At 38.5% G+C, this 22,388-nt stretch overlaps 1 protein-coding gene across 5 annotated transcripts in view; it reads left to right on the top strand.

The window, feature by feature from the left end:
* The first annotated feature begins 4,380 nt into the window (after window positions 1–4,380).
* LOC126697098 (protein cornichon homolog 4-like) overlaps window positions 4,381–22,388 on the top strand; it is a 98,594-nt gene continuing 80,586 nt past the window's right edge. For 2 of the 5 annotated variants that reach the window (XM_050393940.1, XM_050393941.1), the window contains exons 1-4: window positions 4,386–4,650; window positions 5,384–5,565; window positions 6,804–6,926; window positions 7,033–7,099. In XM_050393940.1, coding sequence (XP_050249897.1) covers window positions 4,579–4,650; window positions 5,384–5,565; window positions 6,804–6,926; window positions 7,033–7,066 — 411 coding nt within the window. In that variant the 5' untranslated portion in view covers window positions 4,386–4,578 and the 3' untranslated portion in view covers window positions 7,067–7,099. The other 3 variants (XM_050393939.1, XM_050393938.1, XM_050393942.1) reach the window with 3 other exon arrangements.

Raw genomic sequence — 22,388 nt, 5'->3', positions numbered from 1 at the left:
AGCCTCATTGATAAGTTGGTGCCTCTTTTTTCCTTTCTTAAAAAAAAAAAAAAAAAAAAAAAAAATTCTATGTTTACAAAAATAGGATAGAGGGAGTGGAGGGTTGGCCAACTTTATCACAATTTGTTCACGTGATAAGTTGGAAGCAGGGGCGGAGGGAGGGGGGGGCGAGGGGGGGCACCTGCCCCCCCTGAACTTTCAAATTTTTTTAACTAATATAACCTGAAATACCATCTTTGCCCCCCCTACACAGAAGACAAAAAAAAAAAAAAAAAAATCTCAATTAAGTAAATTCACGTTACCTTTCCAACTTTCCCGGTAGCAGTTGACTTCTACTCCTAATGGTGGTACAATTCTATATATAAAATCAATGGGCCCTTCTTAGTAAACTTGATAGACTAAACCAAGCTACCTGTAGAATTTTTTTTATGCTCTACCAAGCCGCCTGTAGAAGTCTATTATTAAATGAATTCACCTTATTCAATAAAACCGTGGGTCCCACTTGGTATTAATTAAAAAAATTAAAAAAATAACAACTTTGCTATCCCTACACAGAATAGGAATCAGAACTAGCATAGAACTCTTAAAAAAAAAAAAGTATATATAATGCAAACAAAGCACGGCCTCCTATCAAAAAGAAAAAAATTTCTTTTCAAACCAGTCTCTTTCTTTGGATCTCAGAGTTTTTGTGCAGTTTTTAAAAGCATTTAAGTTGGGTTTTTAAGTCACACATTCAAATATTCATAATCATCGAGGGCAATTAAGTAAAATAAGCTAGGTGTGAAAAAATAAATTAAAGTTTACATTTTATGTTAGATTCTGTATAACAATTACATTATCATATAGTTGTTTACTTATTTTGTTACTAATATTGATTAATTTTTTACTTCCAATCTTGTCTTTTAATCTTGCCCCCCCTGATCTAAATTCCTAGCTCCGCCACTGGTTGGAAGTAATGGAGTTATAGATCTATGTGGGATCTATTATATTTACTCCGTCATGTTGTGTGTAAAATTATAATACTAGCATTTTTGGGAGGATTGGAAGCAATGGATCCAAAAAAAAAAAACAAAAAAAACAAGAAGAAGAGAAGAAGCAAATTTCGGCTATCTTCCTATCTCCCTTAGTTCTAAATATATCTTGAATAAATGAGAAGATTATCTTTGCCGTATAGAGTAGCAACCATAGATCAACTACATTTTTCTTTTTCTTTTTTTAGGCATCCTCGGATCTTTCTACTTTTTTTTCCCTTATTTTTCAGGTGTCATTGTAATTTTTTTTTTCAGTGAACTTATGCTTTTAATCAACAAATTATGTCCCCTAAGTAGAAGGGGCATAATTATGTTCTTCCAAGCGTCCTTGGATCCTTTCATTATATGCAAATAATTCATGTAGTATCCACCTAGATATTTGGATTTATGAGTCCTATTTTCACTCATGCTCTCTAAATTTATCTATAGTCAACTCTTTGGTCATAGGATCGACTACCATCTCATTATAGGAAATAAGCCTCGTATATCATCCCTCTTCACTATTTAAAGTTGCTTATTCGTTATTTTTCTTTTCTTCTTAGAAAATAAAAACATAATTTTGAGTTGTATGAAAATTATGAGTTAGGTGTGTGGTAATTTATATGGAGCTATAGTAATTGATTTGGATGGAATGTCCATTTTGTATACGTGCAAAGAACTTTTTAGTTCAATTGATACTTTTTTGCATTTCCAACGAAGACATTAAGAGTTCAAAACTCACATTCTCTCAACTATTGAATAATAATAACAACAATAAAAAATAAAATAAAATAAAATAAAAGATTGGGACAAAATGACCATATTATAGATGTGACTAAAATTAAAAAATTTATTTATAAAAACCAAATGAAAACCGGAAAGGGGGGGGGGGGTGGGGAGGTTTGTAAGTGGCACTCCTGTCAAAATAGGCCTAAGGAGCAACTAGGCCCAACCCGCCTTCAAACCAAGCCTAATCCAATCGAGATGACTGACACATGCGACAAGCGAATATTCCAAGGGGTATCCAATACCCGAGGAAACATCGTTAGGGTAGCCCCGTGGCAGACAAGGGTGAAACCGTCCTAATTGAGAATTAGATAACCGAAGAGGGTAATGGTGACAGATACAAGTGAGGGTAGAAGGTAACTTCCCTATAAAGTAACCATCATATTCACATTAAATGCACTACAACAACCCAACTAGCCACATTAATGACAAGATGATGCCTGAACAGTAATCTAGAGCCCGTATCTCACTTAGTCACCACCTGAAGGAGAAGGGTGGGACAAGTATCAAAAGGAAGATCAACAACCATAAAAGTGGAAGGCTTAGATTAAAAGAAAACAACTATAAAAAAGGAAGGATCCCTAATGAACAGAGATCATAAAAGTTAAAATAGAAATACATTGCCAAAAGCCATAGAACTTGTATGAAATAGCCCCTCGATCTACTCGAGGAGGTTGGAATAAAAATTCTTGTCCTATTTGTTATTTCTTTTTGTCAGCAATCAGAAGGGAATGACCTTTCTTTTTACTTTCTCCAAATTGTTCAACTTTGAAGCCCAAAGAGTTGACTTGCAAACTCATCTCTATAAATAAATTGTATTGGGCCTAGGAATCAATCTTATAACGTTTTTTAGCCCATACAAAAACAACCCCAAAAAAATAAAAGCTAAATACCAAAAAGTGACAAATCCCATTGGCAAAGATCAGTTCTATGGCTTGTGAAGGTCTTCAGGAATACCAACAATTGCATCCAATCCACACCAAGATCCCACGCATAGCAAGGTCAGTCAAATGGTCTACTTAAAGTTAACTTTGATGGAGCACTCTTTGCAGAAGAAAACAAGGCTGGCCTTGGTATTATAATCTGTGATGATGACAGATTGGTTATGGTTGCTTTAACACAATAGATTCCACTACCTGCTTCAATAGAGATGGTGGAAGTGCTAGTAGTGCGCCGAGCTTTTTGGTTTGTAAAGGAGTTGGGTTTTTGAAGATTGATAGTTGAAGGTGATTTAGAAGTCATTATTAACTCAATCAATTGTTGCAATATGGCTCAATCTAGGGGTGTGTAGAAAATCCACCGACTCACCAAACCTGACCTAACCCAACCCGACCCAACCCGCTGGGTTGGGTTGGTTTTTTAGGCTTGGTGGATTGGGTTGGGTTACAAATTTTTTTTTTTATAGCAGGTCGGGTTGGGTTTAGGTCATAAAATTATAAACCCCCCAAACCCGACCTGACCCACCCATATTTAATATATATTATATATTTAATAATTTTTTTTTAAATCAGCTGTAGGGCACTTATATATATATATATATAATAATAATTTTTTTAAAAAAAACCAGCATTTAATAATTTTTTTTAAAAAACCAGCGGTAGAGCAGCATTTCCTTGGTTCCTCCTACTAATACTAATTTAATATATATATATATATATATATATATAATATTATATAATTAATAAATTTTTTAAATAATTAGTTCTTCCTATCCTATATAAAAACCAATTAGTTCACACAAATCCTAATAAATTACTATTGTTGTTTAGTCATTAGTGTTGTTTGCCTTTAAGGAGTTACATTGATACTAATCTTTAGGTTTTTTTAATATATTAATATTTATATTTTTTTTCTACTCAATTTAATAATAATAATAATAAAAAATTTGTCAAACTCATGGGTTCAACCCGACCCATGTGGGTTGGGTTGAATTTTTTTTTGACCCATTATGATTGGTTGAGTCAAAAAATCCATTCAACCCGACCCAACTCGACCCATGCACACCTCTAGCTCAATTTGAGTTTGAGCATATCTTACAATACATTATTTTTCTTTATTCTTTTTTTAGTCATGTATCTTTTCGCCATATTAAGAGGCAAGGTAATTGTGTGGCTCGTAGACTAGATAAACAAGCTGTAATTAGTCCATTGGATGGAGCCTATTCCTCTAGACATAATTGATGCTCACAATTTTGACCTTCGTTTTAGTATATAACAAGGGGTTTCTAAAAAATAAAAAGCTTACAAATCAAGTGAAATTTATATTTTGGAAATGAAAATACTAAAGGTATTAATTACAAGTTTTATTATATAAAAATTACAAATCAATGTTTTTTTTTTTTTTTAGAATCCAACTTCAAATTTATAAAACTAAAGTCAGCCACAATCAATGTGATGATTGAAAAACTGCAATCATCTTATAAATAAGAGAAAAAAATCTTATAAATAAATGGTTTTTTTTTTTTTTTTTTTGTCGGTAAACCATCAATTAAGAAACTTAATATATTAAAATTATAGTACCCTTATCATCAATTAAAGTACCCCTGGATGTGATGATTCATGGTGCATGACACTAGGACTTCAATAACACTACTCTACTGTGTAAACGAGCAATAAAACATGCTGGCGTGGAGATAGGAACGGAAAGTACAGCCTCATTTCCAGAAGAGTGTAGCTTAGGTTAGGAACTACATAAAAAAGTCAAAACCCGACCGAAAACAAAAGTACTATAATCTGACAGAAGAGAAAAAGAAAGCACACAGAGAACCAAAAATAGAGAGGGCATGGGCACCCTCTGGTTATGGCTCTTCTCCTTCTTCTTCATTCTTGGTCTTCTTTGCACCATCGGTTTCCAGGTTTTTCATTCCTCACCCAAATTTTCTTTCTTTTCTTATTTATTTATTTTTAAAATTTTTAATCTGTTTATTTATTCGCAATAACTACATATTTATGTCCCTATATTTATCACTAATGAAGTTGGATTCATTATTTAGGACATGTTCGAATGTGTCATTTATTATTCTTATTATTGTTTTTTTCTGCTTTTCTCGCATGATTGCCAGTTTCGATGTTTCTTAACAACAATGAACGCCTGTTGTGAAAAATGAAATTAAAAAAGTTTGCTTTCACAAACTTGAAGGAAACGTAGTAAAAAGAAAGGGGGAACTTTTTGATGTTTTCATAATTCATATTTCTATTGAAAAATTGGGTGATTTCACTTCTTTGTCTCGTTCAATTCATATAAAGTTTGGCTTAGAAATTAGAGAATACGCTATTTTATTATTAAAACATATTAACGTAGCTAATGGGTATTTCGTAAAATTGTTGGAAAAAGAAAAGAAAAAATCTTTTAGGACTTGAAAAATTTATGCAGTAAAAGCATAATTCAATGGCATTAAATTAAGAGGGAGAGGGATAGAGAGGATTGGTGAAGTGAAGCAATAAATAATTAAATTACAAAGACATAGTTCAAATAGCAGAACCATGTTGTGCTTTAAATGAAGAATAGGCTGAGATATCATATGGCGCTTTCTTTATTAATTTTTTTGAAGCTTTAAGAAGACTGAGCTTTGGAAATGTTTATTGCAGCTTATTTGCTTGGTGGACCTAGAGTCTGACTATATCAACCCATATGATTCAGCATCTCGGATAAACAGCTCGGTTTTGCCGGAGTTTATTGCTCAAGGACTCTTAAGCCTCTTCTTTCTCCTAACAGGAAATTGGGTTATGTTTTTGTCATCTCTCCCATACCTATGTTATAATGTGAGATTGTAAGTTTTCTTCTTGTGACCTTGACATATTGTCAGTGTAGTTCATATAGTCTTGTCTCCTACTTGAGCGATACTGCATGATCGTGTTGTGCGCTTTGAAACTTACTTTCATGTCATTTAAGTTGTGATACAAGTAATACTTGATTTGGGGTGTGGGAGTGGAAATAGGCAATAGTTCTCGTACTTAACCTAATTATTGCAGTCAGATGAATATGGCCTTTTGGTTTGTCATGTCTTTGTGAATCCTTTTACTTTGAGATGAGCAAACTTGGATAAGAAAAAGGGTACAATTTATGCTCATTTATCCATAAGAGTTATCAGCCTTTGACATTTCCATGGAAATTGGTACTACCTGCATTCCTTTTTATTGGTTCTATTTAGGAAATCCAACTTTTTTAAGGGGACATCATTTTAATGCTTTGTCTTTTAAACAAAAAGGTATATATCTTATTTTGAAATGATAGAGAGGTATGATCCTTCATTGTCAATGGTTAATCAAGTGAAAAATACTACAACGATCTCCCTTGAGGTTTAATAATCTACAAGACTTGGCCCTGGGTTTGATAAATGATGATGATTTCCCATGGCACTAACTCATTTGCTGATTTCATGCTAAAAATTACCTTTTTTATACCCCAAGTAGGCCCTTCTTTTATTTAGCTAGACTCTGGAAGGACAAATATTCCTTTTTGTGAAGTGAAATGGAATGAAAAGAAAGTGTCAGTTTTAAGTTTGGATTTTAAAATCTTTCTTTAAGAAGGTATAGTTCTCATAAAATGTGGTGTTATCAGAAAATAACATTACCTATAAGCATTGTCTACCCTTCCACTCTGACCAAGGAGGTTGTGTCCTGGATTAAGAGGAAAGTTGTTATGAATTCCCCAGAAGGTTTATTGTAGATTTAATCATGCTCATAAATTTGGGTGACCAAGATTAGGACTCAAATGCCTTCTCCCCTGCCTCTTCAGTGGAGGTCACATATCAATCAACACATGACATTTTGAATCTCACACTAGTTCTATTACTGTCCTCTCTAGAACACTTTCTATCATTTATAGCTGATTTAACATGGGCAAGTGCTTGCACACATGCATGCATTTTCAGATTTGCCCTCAAATAGAAAATAGCAAGTATTTGCAAACTCATAATCAGGCCCCAGTTCAAACAATGCATCTGAGATGATTTATAAACAACCACCCCCCCCCCCCCCCCCTCTCCCTTTTTTCCCCTCTGATCAGGTACATGAAGCAACAGCACTTGGTTGACGTAACTGAGATCTATAACCAGCTGAGATGGGAGAAAAAGCTGCGCTTTTTAAAGCTTGCCTACCTTCTATTCCTATTCTTCGTTTCTCTGTTCTGGTATTCTGATAATAGACATTCTTATACCCTTGATAAATTGCTGTTTACACTTTTAGAGCAACTTTGGTGAAATGATGTGTTCCCTTTCATGTACAATCTCTTTTAGGATGATTTGGAGTATTGCAGATGAACCTGAATAATCTGGAATAATTGCATCTGACAAGCATGCTGCTGTAAGTTTATAGTACTTCTAGATTACCGTTTAGCAAAGGTCATATGTAAGCAACATAAAGTTATAAGATAAAGATTTTTTTTTTTTTTTTTGTTAGCATGATAAAAGCAATTCTATTTTTGTCACTAGGAAAAGGGTACTTAAAAAAAAAAGGATTTTAAGTGACACCTGCTCCCAATGGGTTTTGAACTCCCAATCTCCCTTCACCCATTCTCATGGGGGAAGGAAGTGCCATTTGAGCTAGAGCTCATTGGCTGTAAAAGGATTATTACATCATGATCATGTCATATCATGTATTGTGTCTGATACTTGTTTTGAAGTATGGATGAACTGTTCCTCCTGAACTTTATTTTTTTACTTATAATTTGAGAAATTAATAAATATCTGACAAATGATAGTTATCAATTACATGTTCCTCACAATTCTCTCCTTTCTTTTATAACTTATCAAAAAAAAAAAAAAAAAAATCTCTGCTTTCTTTTTAAATCAAAATTGGTCCATGTTACATTCAAAACTTCCCCTTGATTCATGTAGTATCAAATTCATGCATTGCCTCTTTTCCTGGATGAGTCTGATTTACTCTTTCTGGTGAATGCCAGGTACTTTCGATGGATTACACTTGCCAAAAAGAAAAAGGAAAAAAAGGGGGGGAAGTTAGATACAGTTTTTGAGTATTAATTTTCGGGAAGTCTGTAAATTTGGCTGGAATTCGGCAACTTGTGTCATTGGTAGTGCCGTTGATGCTCCACTTTTATGCATTGCAGGCATTCTTTTTATTGATGTATTAAGTTTTACATTGATACGAGGCATGAAGTAACAAAAGTTATGGAGGTCGCCCATTGTGCTTTTCCAAGTGATACATGCAACAGTTAAATAGAAATGATGATCTTTTAATTTGTTAGCATAAGTTTGGCTTTGGCATAGAATTACTTATCGTGGAAACTTAGAATTACTTATCTTGGAAACTTGGTTTATATATATATCTTACCAAGACACGAATGATTTGATGTCTTCCAGGCCGAATTTTCATATTGTTAATGTTTGTTTTGTTTGCATGTTGGGGATGGCTTTTCCCTGTGCATGGATTTGTTCAAGAGCAAATAACTAGAATCCAAATAATTATTAGGGTGGATTCTTTATTGCATCGCTTGAGATTTTTTGGTGAACTATAGACTAATAAGAAAGTTGTAACAAGCATGTTTCCCAGGTAAGATTGCTAAAATTAATTTTGTATAGCTGAGGCAACAAAACTGATGCTCAATGTGTCAGTTTTGTAATTAATAAAACATGGTTAAGGATTATATTATGGAGGAAACACTGTATCAGCTAAAATGTGGTCGCATTGACTGAAAATATTTGTGTTTATTATAGGCTTACATAACTGGTAGATAGATTGAGTTGACTAGTCCATACATGTTACTTTGCTATTTCAGGAAGTTAATATCTACTAACTTGTGTAGATAGATTCATATTTCATACATACACGTATGTGTGTGTATATATATACTTTTGAGAATCTATGAATATTATGGAAAATACATAATATATATTGTATGTATATATTATGGAAAATACTGACAGAAGCAAGCCAACAGCATACGAGAACACTAGGAAAGTAAGCTTTGTGAGTAACTATAAATCTAGAGACAATAAATTTCACAATATTTTTCATAATTGTTAAGGTGACAGGTTATAATTGGTATATAATAAAAGTGAAATTAAGCAATGGTGATGAAAGTATGCTTTGTGAGTAGAAATAAATCTATGACAACAAATTTCACAATATTTTTCATAATTGCTAAGGTGATAAATTATGATTGGTATATAATAAAAATGAAAGTAATGATGATTCCAGAAAAAGTAATGTTGCATTAATCAACCTACCACCTCAACAAAGTGTGACATTTGTTGCTGATGCATGTAATGGTCCCAAATACTGACATGTATTGACTCAAACGTGAACTTGACCCAAGTCTATGTGGGCGGTGGAACACGTGTTTGGACTATATTAAATTCCAACTACTATGATCATTGTTGTGATTGTTCCATTAACGTTATCGTGAAAGGGGAGACTATCCTATAACAATGACAACAAAACTCATAACACAAACATTAACGAAACAAAGTAATTCAATTCTTAAAATTTCACATAATACATTTTAACAAAAAAAATTGATAACTAAAACAAACAGCAAAAGATAAACTTTTATCTTAAAAAAAAAAGGAGAGAAACATGTCACCTTTTGTGACAATACCACTATCATGACCACATCTTCAAGATCACAACTAAGTAATGTGAAAAATTAAAAGTACAATCACAGAAAATTTTAAATTTCATGATCAAGGAAACCAAATAACCAAATCTGAAGCTATGGAACTAAAATAATAATAAAAGAGTTTGGTTGAGAGGATGAAAAAAATAAGAGAATAGAAAATGTTGTGAGGATAGAAAATGTTTTAGTTTTCCACTATATGTATTTTATAGAAAGGATGGGAAAGTGGAATAATTGACATTAAATTTCTAGTATGCTTATTATAGTTTAAAATATTGAGGTAACAGGGGTAACAATGTCTTTTGAATCTGTCACACATTTTCTTCCTCATTTTTCTTCCAATTTTGGAGGACACTCATCATTTTCTGTCCACCCAAATTTCAAACTAAATAATAAAAACTCTAATTTAATTTTTCTTTCTTATTTTTCCATCCTTTCAACTTTTTCTCCTGTCCAAATCAACCATAAAAGATTGAGAGAAAGATTAGATAAAAAGTTGATAGAAGAATTAATAAATCATAGAAATAGAAATCTCAATTGACACTATTCAAACAAACCAAATGATGTTGGACTTTTTTTTTTTTTTTTTTTTTTTTTTTTTTTTTTTTTTTTTTTTTTTTTTTGAGAATACTAAGTATTTTAACACACACACGGAGAAAGGGGAGAAGATTTTAAAGAAATTGACAATAACATATATCAAAATGATGTTGGACTTTAACATAACAAATTCAGAGAGAAAAATAATAATAAAAAAGTAGTCTTTAGATATATAGCATAAATGTTGTTATCAAATGATGTTATGAAAAACAAAAATTATTGCTTAAAAATAATTTGTGACATGGCACTTTGAGGATCATGTATTTTTAATCCTCCTAAAAGGAAAAGCTATGTGATAGAAGCTCAAGCTATTGCTAAGAATTTTTCCAATGGTAAATGAATCTTAAGTGATGAGTTAGTATTTTAGTATGGAAAACATCGGCCATTGATGAATGATGAGAAGAGAAAGTCATTATGGATTATAATGTTTTAGGCATAGTTGTTAGTATCAAACAAATTATTTAATACTAAATAGGGCCAACCCATGAACCTGACCTGATGAAAAAAAAAAATGTAAATCTTAAGATTTGAAATTAATTTTAATAAAAATTTAAATAAACTAAAACAAACAACAAAAGATAAACTGTTATTGTAGGGGTGACAGACCAGGGGGCCTATACCAATGTATATGTTGGGCTAGGGGCCTAGTCTGAGGAAGAATTCCTTTTTGGCCAAGCAAGGCCAAGGACAAAGGGGATGGTCTGCCATTAAGAGTGACACTTCGGACCATTCCATGGAAGATGATAAGTATTAAGAAAAAAAAGGATAAGGGAAGGCACAAAAATATCTAAGAGAAAGCTACTACTATTGCATTAAGTGCTCTGCAACTCACTGAACCCTGCTTTTGAGACTTTACAACCACTCCTAACGACTCTGGGAAAGGCTGATGGGACAAGTATCAATACTACCAATCTACACGTGAACGGTGGAAATAGGAGGAAGAGAGTATAAAATAAGGGGGGGGGGGACGATATATGAGGGCGATCAATCTCCTCGGATAAAATTCGAGGACGTCTCTTCCTAGTAAATCTATGTTATATTTCTTTTTTTATCATCAAGACCTGTTGGTCAATCATCTGATTCGCAAAGATCCAAGTTTCCAACTCATTTTCTACAAATTCATTGTATTGGGTTCATTGGACCAAGACTCCATACAATTTAGGCTTGGGCCCCAAAATTGTGACCCTACAATTGGCGTTGTCTGTGGGAACTTGGTTCTAAGCGAGTTGAATCCTTAACCTACCGAGGCGATGCAGCGATATATCAACCATGGGTGGAGGAGACCATTTTGGCCGTGGCGTATGCCATGCAGAAGATTGCTCCATACGGAACTATATTGGGGGCTTTTAATATCAAATATATATCTTGTGCCCCCGTCATGGGACAGGTTCTCACAGACCTGGTGGCCGATATCGCTAAACCTTCACCGGTTGAAATGACAGAAGCACAGCACATAGGTGGAAAATTTGTTGACATGGCCTTGCTGCATGCGATCCTTTATCCAGAATAGTACATGTTGATGGCACTACAAATCAAAGGTGATCTGAAGTGGGGCTAGTTTTAAATATCTCTTCAAAGTGCTTAAACAGAATCCAGCGCATGCCTGAGTCCTCGGACCAGATGCTTGGGGGAAATTAACACTAGGATATCTTTTCAGAGTGCTTAAACAGAACCCAGCGCATGCCTAAGTCCTCGGACTAGATGCTTGGGGGAAATTAACACTAGGATATCTCTTCAGAGTGCTTAAACAGAACCCAGCGCATGCCTGAGTCCTCGGACCAGATGCTTGGGGGAAATTAACACTAAAATATCTTTTCATAGTGCCTAAACAAAACCCAGCGCATGCCTGAGTCCTCGGAGGGAAATTAACACTAGGATATCTTTTCAAAGTGCTTAAACAAAACTCAGCGCATGCCTGAGTCCTCGAACCAGATGCTTGGGGGAAATTAACACTAGGATATCTCTTCAGAGTGCTTAAATAGAACCCAGCGCATGCTTGAGTTCTCGGACCAGATGCTTGGGGGAAATTAACACTAGGATATCTCTTCAGAGTGCTTAAACAGAACCTAGCGCATGCCTGAGTCCTCGGACCAGACGCTTAGGCGAAATTAATGCTGTGACATCATCATAAATGTTGAACAGAACCTTAGTACACGATGGTTCCCTCGGATCGCTTACTTAAAATTCCACATTTTTTGATGATTGCACTGATTGCAGTATGAAGTACACAGTTATTTTCCTAATTATTTTACATAGTTAGCTTATTTAAAGTTAGTAGTCGGGTGCCACTGTCTGCTCTGATAAATTTTGGGTGACAACTTTTCGTTACCGTCAACAGCATCAATTTTAAGTCCCATTTGAGGGAAAAACACCAACACACCCATTCACGAAATAATTATTGCAGAAAAGGAAAGATTCATAAAGTAAAAATGCAGCTTTTTATTAAATAAAGGAAAAGTACATCATATACAAAATGGCTTAGGTAAGCCTGTTTCAAAAACTAACTATAAAAAAAAAAAAAGGAACTCGTAGGGATGGTAGATCCACAATCTTGTTCTAGCAGCAATCGAGCCAGTATGGATGGTACCGGCGATGAGAAAGAAGAAGAGGCGGGAACGCTTGATGAACCCCTCTTCTCCTAGCTACAAGATGTTCTGCTATCAAGGCTGAGAAACGAGTGAGACCCAGACTTTGTCGCAACAAAAATTTGATGCGATCTACACTTGCTTCGGGTCTTGGCTGAAGGAAGAGGGATTTCTTTCTTGCTCAGTTGAAAGGAAGGAACGTCTTTGGTCTCTGCTTCCCTTGCCTTAACTACGTTATCCAGGATCTTGGCGGCATCCTTGGTTTCCGAGGAGGGCTTGGTTTCCTTGCCCTCACCTTTATCCTTAGCCACCTCATTCCTTAGATTTTGATCACCATCTTGGTGGGGTCCCTAGGAATGCCTGAAGGATTAAGAACTTGAGGTTCCTGCAGAACTCAAGGATCTGTAAATGAAGAAGAATGATTCCCCCAAAGGTGTCTTATATAGAAGGCAAAATCTGGTAGAAATTAATTCGTTCGAGTTTCAAAGAAAGAATTACGAGTGAGATATATCCCGCTCAATTTCCAAAGAAGTCTTTAACCGTTGGATCTGCGACACTTCGTAAAGACCTTAATGAAGGCGCGCCTTGTGTACCGAAACATCAGTAACGCAATTTGGATAAACTAAAAATATCTTGCAATCGGAAATGGTGTAAAATTGGCGAGAAGAGGCTTTTATCACATTGACATCCTCCTTTCCTCCCAGGGAGAAGAAAAGAAGAATCCCGAGGGGCTATTGTAGGGGTGACGGACCAGGGGGCCCATACCAATGTATATGTTGGGCCAGGGGCCCAATCTGAGGAAGAACTCCTCCTCGGCCAGGCAAGGTCGAGGACAAAGGGGATGGTCTGCCATTGAGAGTGACACTCTGGACTATTCCATGGAAGAGGATAAGTATTAAGAAAGAAAAAGACAAGGGAAGGCATGAAAATATCTAAGAGAAAGTTGCTACTATTGCATTAAGTGCTCTGCAACTCACTGAACCCTGCTTTTAAACCTTTACAATCACTCCTAACGACTCTAGGAATGGCTAATAGGACAAGTATCAGCATTACCAATCTAGATCTACACGTGGATCGTGGAAATGGGAGAAAGAAAGTATAAAATAGAGGGGGGGGGGGGGGGGGGGACGATATATGAGGGGGATCAATCTCCTCGGATAAAATTCGAGGACGTCTCTTCGTAGTAAATCTATGTTATCTTTCTTTCTTTATCATCAAGACCTATTGGTCAATCGTTTGATTCGCTAAGATCCAAGTTTCCAACCCATTCTCTACAAATTCATTGTATTGGGCTTATTGGACCAAGACTCCATACAATTTAGGCTTGGGCCCCAAAATTGTGACCCTACTTTTAAAATGGAAGAGAAACATGTCACCTTTGTGACAAATTATCAACTCATCTAACCTTTCTCTAAATCTTTTCATCTTCTCTTTTATCAATATTTAAGTTCCAAAGCATCATATAGATTTAGTTATTTGGTTTTTCGATGGTAAAAATTTCTGGGACTGGACTTTTCGTGATGCTTAGTTGTGGTCTTGAAGATGCTGTCATGATAGTGGTATTGTCACTTGATATTTAGAAGAAGATTTGAGAGGTGTTAGAAATAGAAAGCTTAATCGATACTATTCAAACGAGCCTAATGACTTTGGACTTTAACGTAGCAAAGTGCTTTTAACAAAGTGGTCTTTAGATATCAATTGATGTTAGTATAAAAAATAAAGAATAAAAAGTTTTTTTTTTTTGGACTTAGAAATAAGTTGTGACAAGGCGCTAATTTGGAGATCATCTATTTTTAATCCTATCAAAAGAGAAGTTGTGTGATAGAAGCTTAGGCTACTGTTATAAGTTTCACATGATTTGTGAGTGATAGAATTATGTAGTTAAATGATTAAATTTGTTATCTCCTAATAGTTTAAATTTTTGAAATAATTAGTAATTTAACATTGTATTAGAGTGCATCTTGAGTTCTCGATCTACACTATATGCCATTTAAAATCTTATGTGTCGAGCTTTACCTATTAAAAAAGAATTTAAATCTACACATGAGGAAGAGTTATTTAATACCAAATGAAGGATAAAGGAAACCGATTGAGAAATTTGCATGAAGTTGGCTATTCAGTCTTTTATTTATTTATTTATTTTTGCTATTGTGCAGCAGTGAGAAGCCAACTGGTTGTTGGACTGACTTGTGGTGTGTTCTGGCGAAGCGCCAGGTTGTTGGTAAGGAGCTGGAGCCAACTGCGGGGCTTACACAAAATTAAATGACTCTTCATTTGGATTATTTGTGCTCAAGTGTAAACTTAAAAGACACATTGCAGAGTATTTGGGTTGATTAGGACACAATCGGATTGGTAAGAAAATGTTCAGCAAATTACATGAAAAAAACGTACGGCACTTGCGTATGTATATATATATATATATATATATATATATATAGAAAAATGAGAAATTTTCATGGAAAAGTCAACAGCTAGAATATGTACGAAAGGTATTCACAGTATGTACGGAATTTTAACAAGTGACATGCATGCATGTTTTGACTATTCTCTCACTTTCTCAGACACGATCAATCTCAAAGGCCCCAGTTCAACTGACCATTCATTTTTTTCATTAATTATTGTCTAATCAAATGTGAACATAATGAGTAATGTCAAACATTATTGGAATGTTCATCTTGTTATAAACTCTGTATTCTAGAAAGGTTCGATTGGGAAAAAAGGGGAAAAGAAAAGAAAAAATATATTAGCAAGTTGCAAGGTGATGATAGTTAATGATACGCCCGACCAAAATGGTAATCGTCCATACAATGCAGGTCATGGACGACCTTAATAAAACCGTCCTGAGGGAAAAGGTCGTCGCTCAAAGACATGAACACTCGTTCCCACTCTTTGCGGAGCCGTTACAAGACATTAATCAACCTTCAGACCGTTGGAAGGGCAGCTCATCATTAACACCCTGCAAGGGCGTTACTAGGCAAGATTAAAGCCTCCATCAAGACTCCACCAACGGCTAGAAGAAATCACCTGTAAGCACACATATATAAAGACTGAACCCCAAAGGGGGTAGGGTAAGAAAAATACTCTAACACATTACTCTCATTGCTCTCCTTTGTCAATCTTTCTGACTTTGGCATCAGAGACCTTTTTGCAGGCACAACGCCGGCGAACTACTTCCTTTCTTTCGTCCACGAATTGCAGAAGATTGGATTGGTGAGGGATGGCTTCCATTTGGACGATCATAATAAACTGACGATCAGTTCATCGTCAGTTTGGCGCCGTCTGTGGGAAACGATGATTCAACACGTGATCTGTCCCCAGTCCAAATGGAATCGAGTACCAACCCAGATCCTGCTGCGCTGGCACTACAAATCCAGTCGCTATCAGCAACCGTGGAAGAACTCACAAGACAGAACCAAGAGATGAAGCAACGACTGCTGCAGGAAAGTAATCGTGCAAATAGGGGAGACGACGAAGACAGCAACAGAAGGCGAACCAACACTTCGGAGGAAGCAAGCTCGGATCTCTTAAGAGAGATGAGGAAAGAGATGGATGAACTAAGGAATGCCATCAAAGGAAAGACGGACCAAAGCTTGGAGAGAATCGTCCAGAAGACGGATTCACCCTTTACCATAGCCGTCCAAGAGTGCCCTGTACCCTCCAAGTTTTGTCTACCCCAGCTGGAACCTTTTGACGGTCTGAAAGACCCCTTGGATCACCTAAATACCTTCAGGACGACCCTAAGCCTCCAACAGCCGCCTGACAAGATCTTGTGTCGCTCATTCCCTATGACCCTCAAAGGAGCAGCCAGGGAATGGTTCAACAAGTTGCCAACATCGTCCATTGACAATTTCGAGCAGTTGAGCAGTTCCTTTGTCCGTCATTTCGTAGGCGGGCAGCGACCAAAGAGAACTGCCGACCACCTGCTTACCATCAGACAAGGAGAGAAGGAACCACTGAGATCTTACGTGACACGTTTCATCCGAGGCATGTTGGAAATAGACGAGACAGATGACAAGGTGCATCTCACGACTTTCAAAGCAGGATTGAAGTCTAGGGATTTTGTGGCGTCCTTGGCAAAGAACCCCTCATAAGACAATGGCCGAGGCATTGCTAAAAGCTTAGAAGTACATGAACGCGGAAGAAGCCCTGGCAGCTATTGACGGGGCAGATAAGAACAGGGAAAAGAAGAAAGACAAGGAGGACGATCGAAGAGGGCTAAAAAAGGATCAAGCTGACAGACGGAACGACGATGGAAATAGAAGGAGGGAGGATAAGAACCCTCGTCCATCAAAATTCACTCCGCTGGTGATGCCAGTTGATCAGATCCTAACAGAAATAAGGGACGAACCATCCCTAAAGTGGCCAAAACCACTCCATTCAGCACCTGGATTGCGTGATAAAAGAAAATACTGCCGTTTCCACAAGGATCACGGGCATTACACGGAGGACTGCAGGGACCTCAAAGAACAGATTGAGGAGCTCATCCGCAATGGGAAGCTACAACAGTATTTAAAAAGGGGAGATTCCGGCAGGTACGGACAGAAAGGTCAGCAAGTTAATGCTCGGAGAGACGAAGACCGCCCCCAACCTCGTCCACAGAGCGCGCTAGGGGAAATAAAGACCATCGCCGGGGGACCGACCACTGGGGGATCGTTCAAGTCTCTCAGGAAATCATGCCAAAGACAGGTAAACAGCATCCACAGTATACCTCCATCGAAGCAAAGACGTACCGGTGGAGATTTGTGTTTCTCTGAGGAGGACGCCAGAAGTGTGAAGCAACCCCATGATGACCCACTCGTCATTATGATCATGATCGAGGGGTTCAACACCCGAAGAGTCCTGGTCGACAGCGGAAGTTCAGCAGACGTAATTTATCTTCCTGCCTTCCAACAACTAAGGCTGGACCCAAAAAGGCTCCATCCTTTTGAGTCTCCTCTCGTCAGTTTCAGCGGAGACAAAGTATACCCCAGAGGAATCGTGGCGTTGACAGTAACGGCCGGGTCATACCCCCTTCAGGTAACCAACCAGCACAATTTCCTGATAGTAGACTCACCCTCGTCCTACAATGTGATCATAGGGAGACCGATGCTTAATCGCTGGAAGGCTGCTATCTCCACCTACTGCTTAAAGGTGAAGTTCCCAACAGAACACGGCGTCGGGGAGATTAAAGGAGACCAAGTACTGGCATGAGAATGCTACCATGCCGTCTTGGCCTCAAAAAGAAAACCATACGTGGACAATTGAAGAGAAAACACCAGAGATTATGGAGAAACTTGAAACGATAGAGCTGGCTGAAGGGAATCCTCCAAAGATGACCCAAATAGGGACGAGCATGAATCAAAGGACGAAAGGTGAAATCGTCAGCTTTTTGAAGAGCAACCTCGATATATTCGCCTGGAGCCACGAGGATATGCCAGGGATCCCAGCAAGCTTTATCCAGCATCACCTGAATGTTGACCCGGAGAAGAAACCCGTCCAGCAGAAAAGGAGAGTCTTTGCTCCCAAGTGAAACAAGGCAGTGATGGACGAGGTAAATAAGCTGCTTGCAGCAAAATCTATCCGAGAAGTCCACTACCCAGAGTGGTTGGCCAACGTAGTCATGGTCAAAAAAGCAAATGGGAAGTGGAGAATGTGTGTCGACTTCATAGACCTGAACCAAGCCTGCCCAAAAGATAGCTTTCCACTGCCCAGAATCGACCAGCTAGTAGACTCCACAGCAGGGCACAAACTTCTCACATTTATGGACGCATTTTCGGGATATAACCAGATACAAATGGTTGAAGAAGACCAAGAGAAGACTATTTTTATCACCAGCCAGGGACTTTATTGCTACCAGGTCATGCCTTTTGGGCTCAAGAACGCAGGTGCCACCTATCAAAGATTGGTGAACCAGATGTTCGAGAAGCAAATCGGGAGGAACGTGGAAGTTTATGTTGACGATATGCTCGTCAAGAGCAAGGAGGAAGAGAATCATCTGGACGACCTCAGAGAGACGTTCAATACTCTCAGGCGGTACAGCATGAAGCTCAATCCGTCCAAATGCGCTTTTGGAGTTTCCTTAGGAAAATTCCTCGGGTTTGTGGTATCGCAGAGAGGGATTGAAGCAAACCCCGAGAAGGTCAGGGCAATCCTGGAAATGTCCTCACCCAGGACGGTCAAAGAAGTACAATCCCTCACGGGGAGAATTGCGGCCCTCAACAGGTTCGTCTTGAAGGCTACAAACAAATGCCTTCCATTCTTCAAGACTTTGAAGAAGGTGTTTTCCTGGACGGAGGAATGCGAAACGACGTTCCAAGAGTTGAAGCATTATCTTAGCAACCCGCCCCTCTTAAGCCCGTCCAAAGAAGGCAAAGATCTATTCCTGTACTTAGCCGTCTCGGTGACGGCTGTCAGCGCGGCGTTGATTAGAGAAGATGATGGTTTACAACTTCCTGTGTATTACGTTAGCCAGGCCTTCCAAGGTGCCGAGGCGCGATACCCTCGTATAGAGAAGATCACCTTCGCCCTGGTCATGGCTTCGAGAAAACTTCGTCCATATTTTCAAGCCAATCCCATCATCATGATGACAGACCAGCCCATCAAAAAAGCCATGAACAAGCCCGAAGCAGCAGGAAGAATGGTGTAGTGGGCAATCGAGCTCAGCTAGTTCGACATAAAATACCGTCCGAGGATGGCGATAAAAGCACAGGCACTGGCTGATTTTATAGCAGAATTCACCATCCCTGGAAACGTAGAGAATATCTGGACGGTAAATACTGACGGATCGTCCACTCAAAGGGGAGGCGGAGCAGGCATCGTCCTCACTTCCCTTGAAAAAAATGTCCTCAAGTATGGAGTCCAGCTGAAATTCCCTGTAACCAATAACGAAGCGGAATACGAGGCCTTATTGACGGGATTGAGAGTAGCCCGGGCACTGGGAGCTGAGAATGTTGTACTTAAAAGCGATTCCTAACTCATCATTGGGCAAGTAAGAGGGGAGTACGAAGCAAAGGAGGCTAGGATGCAGAAATACCTCAAATTGACGAACCAATTGATAGGCTCCTTTAATTACATAGAGTTCGTCCAGATCCCCAGGGATCAGAACGCAGAAGCTGATGAGGTGGCCCGAAGTGCCTCAACGGATAGCGAAAGTAAAAGGTTCGATTGGAAGACGGAAGAACAAAACTATCCTAGCATCTAGAAACTTCAAACTTTCTCCGTCCACATTGACCGTGGTTGGACGAGCCCGATATTCACATTCCTTCAAGAAGGACGACTACCGCCAGATCCAGAAGAAGCTAAAAAGGTACGGAAACGAGCAGCCAGATTCACAATACTGAATGGTGAACTCTACAAAAGGGGCTACTCCCAACCGTATTTGAGATGTGTTGAAAAGGAGGAAGCCAGGTACATCCTTGAAGAAGTACATGGGGGAATCTGCGGAGACCACACGGGGGCAAAATCCCTCGTTAGGAAGATCATGAGAGTAGGCTACTTTTGGCCAACAATGCAACGAGACGCAGCTGATTTCGTGAGGACGTGTGACAGTTGCCAAAGATATGGGAATGTTCAAAGAATCCCTGGGGAAAAGATGACCACAATATCGTCTCCTTGGCCATTCGCACAGTGGGGGATCGACATCATGGGTCCCTTACCTCCGGGAAAGAGACAGGTGAAGTTCTTGCTCGTCGCCATCGACTACTTCACAAAATGGGTGGAGGCAGAGGCTCTGGCAACAATCACCGAAGCAAAGGTACAAAATTTTGTTTGGAAAAAAATTGTTTGCAGGTTCGGGATACCAAGGACGATCATATCAGACAACGGTCGCTAGTTTGACAGCCAAAACTTTAGGTCATTTTGCTCGAGCTTGGGCATCAAAAACAAGTACTCATCACCAGGTCATCCTCAGGCCAACGGACAAACGGAAGTAACCAACCGGACCCTGCTTAAGATCATCAAGTCCCGGTTGGTGGGGGCAAAAGGAATGTGGCCTGAAGAACTACCAAGCGTCTTGTGGGCATATAGGACGACAGCGCAGACACCAACTGGAGAAACACCGTTCAGTCTGACATATGGTACAGAAGCAGTCATACCAGTCGAAGTTGGTCTCACAAGCCTAAGGAGAGAATTCTTTGACGAGCAAACCAATGACGACCAATTGAAGGAAAACTTAGATAGTCTGGACGAGATTAGAGACCAGGCAGCTGAAAGAATGACCAAGTACCAGCAGAGGATAGCCGAATATTATAATCAAAGAGTGAAGCTGAGAAGATTTAACATTGGAAACCTCGTCCTTAGAAAAGTCACCCCTGCAACAAAGGATCCAGCACATGGCAAATTGGGACCATCCTGGGAAGGTCCCTACAAAGTCGTCCATTATTTACGTCAGGGCAGTTACCATCTGGAGGATTCAAAAGGAAAAAGACTACCTCGTCCATGGAACGTCGAACATTTGAAGAGGTATTACGAAAAGGAACCATAAACTCCAGCGTAAAACCAATTTGGTACTTCTATCTTATGTAAGCAATTATTCGAATCATAAGTATTATCCAGCATTTCTTAAGAGTTATTGAGCAAATCATGCGCCACAGTTTTCAACGAATGCAAATGATCGTCCAAAGAAAAGAAATGACGATAAGATTCTTTAAATGGATGTACATCGTCCCTAAAAAGCTTAATGACGATAAAATTCCTTGAATGGATGTGCATCGTCCCAAAAAGCTAAATGACGATAAGATTCTTTAAATGGATGTACATCGTCCCTAAAAAGCTTAATGACGATAAAATTCCTTGAATGGATGTGCATCGTCCCAAAAAGCTAAATGACGATAAGATTCCTTATATGGATGTACATCGTCCCTAAAAGCTAAATGACGATAAGATTCCTTAGATGGATGTACATCGTCTCAAAAAAGGCTTAATGACCATAAAATTCCTTAAATGGATGTACATCGTCTCAAAAAACTAAAATCCCTAAAATGGATATACATCGTCCGAAGAAGACGACAAAATCCCTTAAACAGATACGCATTGTCCAAAACTAATCATGTAAAATGATTTCGTCCATACAACAAAGCAAGAGGATCAAACTCCTCAAGTTGATCAAGGTAACCACGTCCATACAGGACGACCAAAAAATCAGTAAGTGGGGAAACCTTCCTAAAACTCCCAGGAAGAGACAAAAATCCTCACACAACTCATGCAATCATGAAAAGCAGAAATAAACACACAGACGTTTATATAAAGCCAAAAACCAAACATAAAATTAAATGGTTCTAAGGCAAAAATGGGGGCCCCAAAAAAATAGGAGGGGCATCCAAACATCAACTGTTTTTAACTTAGTACATAAAAAAAAAAAAAAAGGAGAATAAGAGAAGAAATTTTCTTTAAAAAAGTAAAGTCAAGCTGGAGGGGCAACATCATCGTCCTGAGTAGCCTGGGATGGTTCAACACCGGTAGACGCCACTGCCTGAGCTGCTTCGTCCTCTTCAATCTCCTTGTCGACGGCCTCAAAGTCTAAGTCTTCAAGGTTCACGCCAGGACCATGCTTGATCAAGTACCTCCGCAGCAGCTCAAACCCCTTGAAGTACCACTGGAAAAGGATGGTGTTATATTCTTCCGTGGTCTGGAAGGCAGTAACGGCCTTGGCCACTACAACCTTCATCTTCTGGGCGGCTGCCGCCAGGAGTTCGTCCTTCTACTTCACGGATTGCCTCTCAACATCCAGCTGCTCCGTCAGTACTCGAACCTGCTCCTTGGAGGCGTTGAGGGAATCCATGGTCGTGATCAAGTCCTTCCGCAAGCCTGAAGCCTCAGCCTCCAAAGCTTCCACCTTCGAGTTGGCCACGACGGCCTT

Source organism: Quercus robur, chromosome 8 (assembly GCF_932294415.1).
Source record: "Quercus robur chromosome 8, dhQueRobu3.1, whole genome shotgun sequence".
In the NCBI taxonomy this organism is placed as follows: Eukaryota; Viridiplantae; Streptophyta; class Magnoliopsida; order Fagales; family Fagaceae; genus Quercus; species Quercus robur.
The sequence above is the reverse complement of the archived record's forward strand: the minus strand, read 5'-3'. Positions and strand labels throughout refer to the sequence as shown.